At 47.2% G+C, this 12,713-nt stretch overlaps 4 protein-coding genes across 4 annotated transcripts; 2 read left to right on the top strand and 2 right to left on the bottom strand.

Moving 5' to 3' along the window:
* Positions 1–161: 161 nt before the first annotated feature.
* Positions 162–1,251, bottom strand: FOXG_03860 (uncharacterized protein). The gene is made up of 2 exons (XM_018381731.1): positions 903–1,251; positions 162–857 (listed from the first exon to the last, which is right to left on the bottom strand). The coding sequence occupies exons 1-2, from the start codon at positions 1,042–1,044 to the stop codon at positions 676–678; spliced, it is 324 nt and encodes a 107-aa protein (XP_018238292.1). The 5' UTR covers positions 1,045–1,251; the 3' UTR covers positions 162–675.
* A 785-nt stretch (positions 1,252–2,036) lies between these two features.
* FOXG_03859 (uncharacterized protein) lies at positions 2,037–4,118 on the bottom strand. The gene is made up of 2 exons (XM_018381730.1): positions 3,364–4,118; positions 2,037–3,271 (listed from the first exon to the last, which is right to left on the bottom strand). The coding sequence occupies exons 1-2, from the start codon at positions 4,028–4,030 to the stop codon at positions 2,109–2,111; spliced, it is 1,830 nt and encodes a 609-aa protein (XP_018238291.1). The 5' UTR covers positions 4,031–4,118; the 3' UTR covers positions 2,037–2,108.
* A 3,365-nt stretch (positions 4,119–7,483) lies between these two features.
* Positions 7,484–8,436, top strand: FOXG_03858 (uncharacterized protein; the record flags this gene model as incomplete). The annotated part of the gene is made up of 2 exons (XM_018381729.1): positions 7,484–7,538; positions 7,592–8,436. 2 exons carry the CDS (start codon positions 7,484–7,486, stop codon positions 8,434–8,436), a joined length of 900 nt encoding a protein of 299 aa, XP_018238290.1.
* A 1,125-nt stretch (positions 8,437–9,561) lies between these two features.
* Positions 9,562–10,053, top strand: FOXG_03857 (uncharacterized protein; the record flags this gene model as incomplete). The annotated part of the gene is made up of 1 exon (XM_018381728.1): positions 9,562–10,053. The coding sequence occupies one exon, from the start codon at positions 9,562–9,564 to the stop codon at positions 10,051–10,053; it is 492 nt and encodes a 163-aa protein (XP_018238289.1).
* Between the last annotated feature and the right edge of the window lie 2,660 nt (positions 10,054–12,713).

The raw sequence follows: 12,713 nt of genomic DNA, 5'->3' as shown, positions 1-12,713 counted from the left end.
CCAATAACCTTCTCTAGCAAGAATGCCTTCTCAGAAGATGTTTAGACTGTCAAGAAGACTTTTTAGGCGCCAGGCAAAGCCATTGTAACGATATGCGCGCGGTCAATGGATGGCTTGAAATATTGGCTGCTGTGTAACCAAACCTCACCCAATAATCCCACACAACCTCCATCAGTCCACTAGCCTGGCCACTCTCTTGACTGTGCTTTTGTTTCCATTGGACTCACTGAGGTTGTGATTTCCAGCGCATCTGCGACAACTTTCAGCTGGAGTCTCATGGCTTAAATGATGAAGATTACTGCTTGTGGCATTGTGACTGCACTTTCCACGCGGATGACCATCGTGTTCTAATGGGTCATTCGGTTCACCACCTCAAGCCTGTCATCATGCATGCACCGGTGCTCGAAATGGAATATCCATGCAGCTGACCAAGGGAATCTCCGGCTGACTTGCATCATCGGATGAACTGCTATCTACAGCTATCATGGCTGAAGGTTACATTTACTACATACGAACGGTCCGTCTCCCCGAAAAATGTCAAAAAAAAACATGTAATGTCCGAAAAGTTCCCAAAGTGGCGCACCCAGCCCCCTGTAAAATCTGCAAATAATATTGGAAATGAAAACATCCTCCTTACAATCATCATACTAAGCCACTGGCTCACTCTGACCATCCTTATGCATTGACCACGTAGAGCTGAGGTCCGTCCCCGAGAAGTCTATGCAGGTTGTACCGGACCCCCATGCTCCAGAGGTTGACCTCCGCAATGAACTCCTGCTTCGCATCGTTCGATCGCGAGATGTAGATTGGGACGTTGTTCTTTACTCGGGGAATCTCAACCGCGAAATAGTCTTTGCCTATCAATCTGTTAGCAGCGAACTCTGGCCGACTGTGCGTCTTACCTTCAACGTCAGCTTTGTCAAGCGGTCGGACTTGGTCTGACTTCATGTCAAGCACTGCGACTGGATTACCATGATACCCCATACCAGCAGCTCTGGGACGAAGGGAGGAAACTGGTTTGGAGATACTGGATCGAGTGGACATGGGTTGTTGTGTTGCTTTACCGTCTCTAGCCGCGGTGAAAAGGATTTCGTTCTGTTTTGATGGATGATGCCTTCTAGAGCCTTCGTTATGAAAAGCGGGGGAATCGCTATACAAATAGGAGTTTTGGCATTTGAGACATCGGCGTTGATCGGAGCAGGAGAGTGGCGTTGTCAGTAGGTAGCCGTGTTTTTGATTGCCAAAACATCTGACATACCCCTTCAATTCGCAACCAAGGACGACGCAGGTTCTTCCATTTCGGGCAGTGGGCATTTTCCCGGCTGATGGCTGCATTCTCTTGTCCGAAACGCGAACCCGAGTCAGTTCGGCGGCCACCACATGACCAAGTGAGGCAGACTTGTGTAACATAAGCCTCATTCCTATTTGTTGGGGATAGGACTTCTCAAGAAATCCGCCTTGCGAAGGTCATCGGCGTTTTGGGGTCTGATCAATTCAGCCACATCAGCCATCCTTTGGTCCATGACAATTCTTGCCATAATTTTTTATGCAGAGCATTGTTCGAGTTTTGTGACGTATCGGTGAGGCCATTTTTATTGCTGACTTGTGCGACTGTGACAGCGCCACGACAATTATTGGAATTTCGTCTTCTTTCTTTTGGAAAGACCAGAACCACTTGACCATAGTATTGTTCTTTGAAAGCGATTTCCTGGTCTTATATGGTCGAAATCCACGCCACCTTTTCGCCTTTGTTCTTGGTAGGCATCCGTAGCTGAGCGTGGGCTGATCCCGCTACACCATGTCGACATGAAAGGACCTGACTTCAGGCCCAAAGACTCAAGCGCTTGGGAGTCATAATTGCGGCGATGAAATGACAGACAAAAAATGGAAACAGGTCAGAGTGTTACTCAGGTCGTTCTACCAGTATTCGCCGGGACTTTTACCTTGACTAATCGTTGCATGTCTGACTGGGTTAGTGCCAAGGAGACAATTCAAAAGGAGGATCTTTAAGAGGGAAGCACAGTGCCATATGGTGTCACGGAAGCATTTGAAGTACAAGTTTGAAGAGTGCTTCCTCGAGGGAGAATAGGTATTAACACTAGAAAATATTATGAATATGTGAGCCAACCATGCCAAGCATTCCTCATGCGCTCCGCCCTATCCACGGTCAAGTAAGCGGAGTTTGCAAGTCTCTGCTGCAACTCCTTGAACTTGGCAGTAGGCGCCCCTTTCTCAAACAACATATCCAACTCAAGGTACGATAGACCCTTGGTCTCAGGCAGGCGGAAGTAACAGTAGATGAGACAAAGGAGAGCTGTGCCGGCGTAGATGAAGCATGACTTGCCCTGCATATTCCAAGCGGTAGGGTTGAGCATCTGAGGAACGATGACGTTGTTGATGATCATGAAGATGTTGTAGACAACACGAGCCAAGGCGATAGTCTTGACACGAAGACGGGTGGAGGGAATCTCGGCGACGATGACATAGCATGTTGGACCGATGCTGAGGTTGTAGAGGAAGGTTGTTGTGATGAGAATAGCTCCGAGTGACCAGTTGAGACCCTTTTGGCCATCAAGAACGACGGAGAGAATACCACCAAGGGTAAGCATGAAGACAGCAGCGGCAAGACCGGTGAGGTACAACTTGCGACGACCGATATGAGACAGAAGGAACCAAGAGATCATGCCTCCAACTAAGGCCATACCATACATGCCAGTGGACAGACTGAAGGACTTGGAAGAGTCAAAGCCTGCCTGCTCAAGGAAGTAAGGAGCGTAACCGGTCAAGATCCAACCGCAAAGAGCCTGGACAGACCAAACCATGCAGCAAATCTCAGTTCGTCGAAGGTTGGCACCCTTGAACAAGTCAAGATAGCTCGAACCGCCGTAGTTGAGCTTACGTTCAATGCGGTTAGTATGCTCCATGACAGCAATGGTGTCGTCGATATCGAGCTGAGACTGCTTAGTCAAGCGCTGCAGAGCATGACGAGCTTCGACCTTGCGCTCACGACGGATGAGCCACCATGGACTCTCCGGTGCAAAGACGATACCAATGAGGAGAGGGATGGCGAAGGCCCATTGAAGAGCGAAGGGGATACGGTAAGACCACTCTGAGTTGTTGTGGACGAGAGACTTGAGAATACCAGTGCCGAGAAGTTGACCGATGACCCAGCACATGTTGGTCATGCTGAGAAGACAGGCACGGATGGCTGAGGGGACAACCTCGGCGGCGTATGTAGCTGCGAGTGTTTGGATGACACCCCATGAGATACCTAAGCAATGGTTAGTCTTGAGTATTAGGGTGGATGATCATTGAGATCTAATGAGAGTATGAAGGGAAGTTGAGTGAGAGACATGGACTTACCACAGAGAGCCTGAGAAGCCACCAACACAGCAATGTTGTGAGCAAAGAACGCCGGGAAGACAGCAAGACACATCCAAGCAAGACTAATCAACATCATCTTCTTATAGCCAATGCTGTACGTGACCCAACCGTGAAGCAACAGACCAAGGACCTCGCATGCAATAGCCGAGACCTGAAGCGCCGTCTGCCATAACGGCGAGATCTCATAAATCGGTCCATTCGGCGTATCAAACTCCTCGCCATATCGTCGTCGAAATGCAGGAAATGCGACAAATCCGGCGACAAGACTCTTATCGTACCCCTCCATAACAACCGTGAGGAAGAGCAAAAGAGACCAGAAGATCGCTTTGGGGAATTGCTTGCAGCATCCCAAGATGGTCATCTCCTTCTCATTGTTCAGCGCGCGACGGACTTTCTCGCCCGTGTCGTCGGAGCTGTGCGACCCGCGGGGAAGCCATAATACCTCGATGGCATTTTTATTAGGATGATTATCTGGTAGGTCAAATGTCGGGTCTGGGATGGGAGTGTTGGTCTGGTGGTTTGGATCGTGTACTTTTGTCTCGATCTCTGTGACGCGGAGGATGCCGGACTTTGCTTGGACTGGCAGCAGGACTATCTCGTCCTTGCTACTACCATTGTCCGAGGCTGCTTTACCAGAGCCGAACATGGTGGTTTAATTATTTGGAAAAGATGATTCAGAAGAAAGGAATGGATGCCTTTCGGCGGAGTCATGAATGAATGATCGGCATGGTCCTGGGGTTACATCCTGCCAACGGGCCCTGACATATATAGGATCGGCGCTCGAGTCCCCTCCCCCTCGCTTGGGTATTTCGTTACAGTGCATCAGTTGAACGTCGACTGGGGAAAGTGAATCAGACCCATGCACCCCAGGTTCTGGTAGCTTGTAACTCTGCTTCTATCACGGCCTCACTCTCGGCGTTTCTCACGTTTTGGCGGCTTTTGCCAATGGCGGAGGTGGATACTTTCAAATACTGGAGAAAAAAAAGTCGGAGGAGAGAGGGTCTACGCTAGCTGGGCATTTGCCTTATTGGGTCTAAACGTCCGATCATTGCGGGTGAGCGTTGCAGAACTCTCAGAAAAAAAGAAGCCATTTATGGTTGCAAAGATGTTTTCCACGTGGTATTCCAGAAGCTTTGACAGCAAACGGCGATCTTCACGATGCGGCTCAAGATGGAGGCCGTTTGAGAGTGATTAAAAATGCCGATCTGGGACGGGGACTAGGGCAAAGAGGGGACTACACATTGATTTGTCTTACCTGCTTGACTCAAAATGCAAGGGATCCTAGATGAACCGTTGGTTAATTGTGCCAAATAGTCATCATTCTTCGCGTCACGGCGAGTGAGACTAGGACTTTCTAGTGTCTGCCACGAAGTCTGGGTACCTACCTCTTCCGGCCATTCGTGTGTCATCCAAGGCAATTCTTTAGGTAAGAACTAGATCCAAAGCAAATTATACGTAGTAGAGCCTCATTTGGACGAATCTCCAGACTTTAGTTTGCGTCGCGAGTTTTTCTCGTACCAACGCCCGCGTCTCACCATCAGAGTCCTAAGAAATGCGTGGCCGATTTTAGCCGGATCCACTCTTCTCCATGGGGAACTCGTGCGGGGATTGGCTCGGAAGTAAGGAAGTTCTTTCTAGCGCTGGCCCCTTATTACGTATTGGGGCTTTGTGGCTGCGGAATTGCTGTCGTTGGTATTTCTCCTTGGAACAACAGCTCCGGGGGAATATGTTAGGCCAAGATCAGCCTTACTCGTGTCCTTCGCGACGATGACCGGATGAGTAGCTAGTAGAATGAATAGTTCGGGGTCTAGACGGAGAATGGGCACTTGGATCATAAGGCTGAGCGTTTGCTTTTGATTTTCATTCCGTGCCTTTTTACCCCTTTCACCTGATACCCCTGCGTCTTGTCATGTCATGCACACTCCAGCTGAAGGACTAAGCTCAATCTGACAGGTAAGCCAGGGGTAAGTAAAAAAAAGCATGCAGCTTGCCTCTCTTTCAAAATGGACCTGCTTCATCCGAGGTTAGACGACGACATATGATTCCCACCATATCCACCGCCCCCCTTTTAAACCATTCATCTTCCCCGAGTCTAGAATCACTCTGGTTTCCAATATTCTCCGTAGCCCTTTCAGCTTTTAGCTCTCGTGATGCAGAGTCAAAGCACGAGTAGTTTGATCACCGGGTATTTTGGTTAAAGAACATGCCAAATCGAGTAACGGCTCCGTGTCACTGCCTGGGCTATGAGTTTTGGTTATCCAAGGAGTGACCTGACATCAATTCTCTGCGGGCGAACTAACCGTCAACAGGCTATGTTGCCGCCTCGCCGGGCGCCTGGGACTGACGATCCTCGGATTCTATCGGCTCCGTCGGGACAAGACCCGCAAAATGTCATGCATACACCGAATCACGATAACCTCATGTGATTTTGCTCAGAATTTCAGAGCAAATGATTACCAAGGGATTGTCACGTCAATGCATAGTCTTGAATCGCAATCGTGGTAACTATTTGATCACATATTCTATGCATGTTCTATGCAAACCAAGCCTTTTCAAGTTTTTGAGTTCGGCTACTGCGGGCTCCTCTGCTGGGATTGGTCATGCAATGTGACAAGCCGTTCAACGGCGTGATGAATCGCATCCTTCCTCGGTGCGCCCCCGGTCGATATTTAACCTGATATCATCCTTTCACGACCTTCTCCTGATTTTCTAGTCTTTGGCTTGCGACTAGCATACCACTATGACGGTGGACAATTTTGTTATTTGAAGTACTACCCTGTAGCTTCAAGCGATGCAAATTATTATGTGCTAAATACTATACGGCTCCTACTTTGACATGACTCAAATAATGCCAAGAAACTTCTTGCGCGAATGAATGTTGCAGTATTGAATACATCTAATCAAACTCTATTTGTCGTTCCGCTGATAGCTCCCGCTCGTGATTGATGTACCTGGATGGCCTCAAATCTTGAGTGATTACTTTACCCAGAATCATAACTACTGAACTAGCACCTTGTCGAATCGTCAAGATCGACAGTATTTTAATTAATAATTGGCTTATAAAGTTTCATCAAGAAAAAAGAAGCGTTTTTAATTTTAGCTGCTATTAATTGTTTTTTCTCGATATGTTGTTGGTGCTATTGGGTCGCACCGTGTTGTCGCAATTGCGCGCATGTCAAATAAATAAATGCAAGCTATAATACTACCCCGGATCCCCCGGAATTCGTCTCCTCATTTCCATTTTAATTGAGAATCGATGGCTCAATGAAGTGTGCTAGTGTTGTCGCTGGTATTCGGCCCTTCTTGGCCAATTTTGAGGGGAAATAGGGTTGGTGATGGACTGGGGCTGGCTAACGCGGCAGACGCACCTCAGAATGAGGAGGTGGGGAACTATCGAATCTGGGGTTGATATTATTGGGAACGCAAGTTATGGTGTTGAGGATGGTGAATTGAATCGGTGCGAATGGTGATCATGAAGAGTCATGAGATTATAGAATAGTATGCCAAGACTTGGCTGTGAAGACGGGCGACGCGATAAGCGCTAGGAGGACGTTATCGATAAGGAGAGCGTTACCACTGTACCAGTGATAAATTCAGCATACCGTGAAACGCAAGAAAGTGATTAAACCCGTATCTTCCCTTGCTTAATGCTTGTTTGAGCGATATTCAGTACCCTATGTAAAGTATTAATTACAATGCGTAACACTATTATTCACTTCCAAAGAATCACCTAGCCTTGCGTTCTGCCCTGCTGCTTTAACAAAAGAATATCTTATCTTATGATAACCAGTCTGTTCTATGCGTTGTGCAAAATGAAAGTCGTGAGATGCAATCATGTATCTCGAATTCCCAGCGTGGGCGGAAACGAATCAGTGCAGCCACAAGATACTATTATGCTATCGACATCACGATAGAGTCTGACACAACATGATGACCATCGATGTTTATTGCGTATGTTCGACCGGGTATACTAGTTTTGCAGAAGTGTATCACTAAGCCTCGCAGTTTACTACTATATAAAGCGCCTAAAGAACTGTTGATTGTTCTAAACATAAACCCAACTAACAATATATCTATATATATAATATGAACATAAATCATGCGCCACCCTACGGCCCCGGCCAACGAAGTGGTCTTCGGCCACCCTATGCTTGGTACGATGAGCGAACGACGGAAAAACCTCATGGAAATACTTACTATCCACCAGAAAGCACATATAGTACACAACCTCCATTTTCGACTCCATTCGGTCCTCAGCTAAGCTATCCTTACCGTCCTCAGTCTTCTGGCTTCCAGCGCTGTAACTCACAGGCCTCCATGGGTCACTATCCTGGAGCCCCCGTCTTCGACTATCAGACTCACTCCCCGCAACTCTTTAGCCCCCAGCTCCATAAACCTCAAGCTAACCTAGTCGTCCCGCAATACTATGACCCAGGCTCTAGTGGTGCTTATTCCTATCATAGCTCCACACGTGCCAATCCGTTTTCCAGCCCAGGAATGTTTCCCGGCACCGAAAATTATGACGCAGTTCTATTTAGTAGGCTTGGTGACTGTACCCCATCACTGAGATATCCGTTCCCTGATCGGAATGTTGATGCCTGGTTAAAGAATGATGTGGATGGACATGAAAAAGAAGTTCTACCATGGGACCCTAGCACTCGACAATCAAACCAGGCAACGTATTTTACTCCGCGCAACTTTGGTAGTGGGAGCTATGACAGTGAAGCCCATGGTGAACAATCAAGCTACACTACGACCTATCAGCATGCCCCGTACATCCACCCTTCTGAGCTTCAGGAATCATACGGGAATGAACTCCAAGCCGGACTACAATTCGATGACAGTCATGTTGCTGATCAAAAAGAGACTCATGGAGACAGCGCCGAACTGGATGTCCCTTCGCTGGTAGTTGAATTTCGATCGTATGGAAAAAAGATCAATGCACCCTTACAAGTATATTGCGTCAACTGCACGGCTCCTCTTCCCACATTCAGGATACGCTGTGAAGCTTGCGAACGGCGCAGTCAAAGTGATGCTAACGCTCTTGCATGAGAATTCTGCCTGTTATGTAAAGCTGATGTCAATGACCCTGGCAACCTCTTTTGCGCGCGTCATATGAATACCCTACAAACCTTCCACCGGGATGAGAAGGAAGTTCTTGTGGCGAATCATATATGTGACATTTTTTATAAGCGAGATGCTGGCTCTTCCAGACGCTGTGTAGAGTGTGATGCAATGTTGACCAATACATGAAATCGCCATCGGCGGCTAGGGCTGTGTCAGTGTGGAAGAGAGCGCACTCAAGGGCACACGGTATGTCAAGGTTGCTTAGTCAACGACAGAAACAGGTCAAGGAGAGGAAGAGGGAGGCAGAAAGAAAAGAGCGTGATGAGTTGATTTAGGATAGATTTCGTAGTAGAGGGATAAAGTACTTGGTACTGAATGCCTTGAATGCAATCTCCGACACTTCGTTAAAAAGGACTTCTGACCTCTGTCCCATCTCTTTGAACCTTGAACTTATATATTATTGCTTCATACCAAGTTCAACAGGTGAAAGGATATGCTTACCGAGCTTACTTGAACCAAATGTACTAGTAGAACTGGATCGGATGACTGAAAAGAAAAGGTTACAAAGCCTATGAGACCTGTATCTTGAGCAATAAGATCCGACTAATAGAAATGGCTGCATGAGGATCGTCTTGCTTGCGAAAGGCCACCAAGCTTGGCGGAAACTCAAAGCCAGCGATGTAATGGTACAACGAGCTTTTCATGGATCATAGTGACTATTCATAGCATATAGAATTGCATATGAATGGCATATAAAGGTGATGTTAATCGCTCTGGGACCAGCTCTGATGTGCTGCCACTGAGGGAACATGGAATCAGAGGTACTGAAAGTGAGCTTGCGAGGCCAATCACTGCTGCTTACTTTCTATGTCAGTGAGAAAGAGTACTCCAGTAATTTCAACACTGATACATGCAGGCTAACTGAGTCCATAACTGTAGATAGTGTAGGTGTCAGTAATGAACAAAGTAAGGAGTATTTGCGATATATAACAGTGAGTTCCATGGCCATAACTAGCGCCACGAGAGCAACACAATAAACGCAATAAACACCTAAGTCACCCTTTTTCACATACTGAAACATAGAAAGTCACCAAGAAATTGAACAAGACAATGTCGGATAAAAATGATGAACAGACTCGCCAGGCCCACGCTGCGCAGAACGCTCAACCGGCTAGCAATAGCAGTCAGCCACAAAACCTTACTCCTCAGCAGGCCGAACAGGAACGTGTAAGAGCAAAACTTCGAGTCGGCTATATCAGTCCCGAAGTAACTTGGCAACGCGGCCAAATGAATGCCGGTCTCCCTTATCTATATACCGTTGCAGGGGGCCCCAGTTCACAGCCAGCACAGCAACTTGGTCAAGCCTCTGGTGCTCGTACTGTGAATATCAGCAACTTTCCCACAGGACAGACCGGCGGCATTAGCCTTGGAGATGCTCGATTGCAATGGGCGGGAGACATCATGCGCGGGGGATGTGCACCTTTGAAACTCTCTCCGGCTCCCGCGGGACTACGTCCAGGCGCTCTGCCTGCTCATATCATGAAACCTGTTCCCAAGCCTGACGATACAAATACCCCTGAGGATCAGGAGGGTCGTCAATAAGACTCTGGTGAGAACCAACTCCGCGATACTACTAGCAATACACTGGGTTTGGCAATGACATTCAACTGCAGAGCTCTCAATACAGAATGTCGTCTGTGCAGGATCCTCATACTGCTAATGAGCGATAGCTGGGTGCTACAAGTCTTCGCATGATACCCTAAAACCACTGGAGGGTAAAAGATAGAGCAACTGACTTAGGGTCGCGAGTTAAGACTGTTGAGGTCTTGGTTTATTCAGGATGGGAGAAAGATAGATGAGGTGAAGACAGCAAACCTCACTTTTAAGTTGCCTGAAAATTCGTGCAAATAATGAACAATACTTAACAATAATGTAACGTCCTTAGTGAGAGGCTTCGGTGATATTGTATTCCTCCGTTGTTTATTTGGTGACGTGGTAAGTCAAGTCGAACCGCTTTCCAGCCAACTACCACTGACGAAATTGAGTTTGAGAATGCTCTGATGTAGGTTGTGTAACAAGGCTAAGAATATAATTCAAATCTCTGAAGCCAGTAATTCGTTAACTACTATGACCCTGACCCATGATTTCTTGGTACATAGGATCACTACGACTTGTTACCTAAGCTTATATTCACTAAATAGCCTCACGACACAGGTGAAGGCCTCTATGAGAAGCCTCATTCACGATGGTGATCAAAATATGAGTGGATGCATCGCAGATTGAGCCCGCTTACCACGAAGCCAGCCCCCTATAAATACCACTTTCAAAAATGCTGTTTGGTTTTGAATTTCCTGAGAACCAATATACCTTAAATGTGGTAGGTATATCCTACTTTGTTAAGAAAAGATACTAGAAGAGAATTTAGCCTTTTGGGGCATCAACATGGACTATCCCTACAGACCATACGGGTCAGCCTCCAGTCGCACAGTAACACAAACGGCCCGTAATGACGCATATGGCGGCAAACACCAACCAGTCACTTCTCCGTATCCAGATCAGTCAGGTATTTATACACCACAAATCTTTCCATTGACTCTTTTGAACAGCCCTAGTAGTAGCCATGCTAGACCCGGCTTACCATATGACCCAGCTCGTCAGGGCATGGCCTTTCATGACCCAAGTCGACGAGGAGATTTGTACAGGTCGGGTTATGACCAGGGAGAATGCTCTCGAGGACCTCCAGGTGTCGGTAATAGTGCACAGCTTTCTAACCATTATGTACATGGCTCTCTGAATCCGGGGCCTGGACCTAGTGGTAGTCAAATAGCCCAAAGGAACCCACATGGATCTAGATTATATCCTGTAGGGCACCAAGATCGTTCAAACCACAGACAGGCCGATATAGACACGAGAGGACACACTGCCAGGCATGGAATTTGCCATCGGTGCGGTATCAGACCCCCTGTTGGAGGAATTACTACTTGTCAGTCATGTCGGGATAAGCGGGTAGGGTATGAAAGAATGGGTCGAGAGAAAGCAAAAGCCCGAGGCAACTGTTATAAATGCCTTAAGAAACCTGCCTTGTATCCAGGTGGTAGATGTCACGGGTGCACCGAAAAGGATCGCGTGCCAAAAAGAAAGGGGTTGATAGTTCCAGAATGAAGGTAGCTCGGGGTATGTGTGACCCTGACGTTAGAATTTTGGAAATGAAGCAAGCATAGGGGAATCTGTGACATAATCGTTATGGGCTTTCATTTAAAAAGGCCAAATGAACAACTGAACGTAGACTGGGTCAATGTTAGAGCGTGAAATAATCATTGCTAATATTACCAACAAAAAGCTCATGTAGTCACTCATGAGGGCTCCAGTTGTTCTGAGCACTCAAAGCTGCTGGTGGGCGGTCTGTGAGTGAAGACAAAGATGACCCAGGAGCTAGAAAGAATGGGGGTTGAATAATAGAGGTTACTAGACCAAAATCACTATCACAACTCTCCAAGCACCTGATCAGTCAGGTTTCGGGTCTAACAAGTAGTTGCCTGAAGGGCTTTTTCCCTTTGAAGTACAGGTGCAAGTATGTATATATACTAACAGACGGTTCACTTGATATGCTGGGACATGAACATCCCACTATCCACAGACACTCATTACTAAGACACAAGGCTTTCTACTCAACTTTTATTCATTTAAAACACATTGTTAGAAAATGGCGGACTTTGACATGATCTCTAACGAAGGACACGAGAGTGGCCAAAGCAGCCAAGACAAGGGCAAGGAGAAAGAAAGGAAACAGTCAATGAATTTCCCACTCCTCCACAGCCGAATCAGAACCGTCCGCGTCCGCAAATGCCATATCGATGGCCTACTCCAGTGGCCACGAATGATTATATTGATTATCCCGGTACGTCGGATTATTCAGAGGGTTCTGCCCAGTCCGCCGTCTCGGTGTATTCCAACTTAAGTCCAAGACCGCTTTTGCCGAGAATGCATGCGAATTCTGCCAAGTCCTCTCTCCGGACCAATCTGTGGTGATTGCGAATCGAGGCCCCGCGACTAAGCAAGTGGAGCCATGATGCCTCCAGCAAAGCGTTACTGCATCGTATGTGTCAGAGGCATTGGGCCTCCTGCAATCATGTGCAAAGAGCACGATGAGAAAGAAGATTCTTTGAAGTACTTTGAGATCAATGCACTTAAGGCACATCAAAGAATGTGTAATCAGCGTGGCAGGCGTGAAAGGGATTCTTATAAGGCGAATCTATGCTCCA

This window comes from Fusarium oxysporum, chromosome 4 (genome assembly GCF_000149955.1).
Source record: "Fusarium oxysporum f. sp. lycopersici 4287 chromosome 4, whole genome shotgun sequence".
NCBI lineage: Eukaryota > Fungi > Ascomycota > Sordariomycetes > Hypocreales > Nectriaceae > Fusarium > Fusarium oxysporum.
Note: the sequence above shows the minus strand (reverse complement) of the source record. Positions and strands in the feature narration are given on the sequence as shown.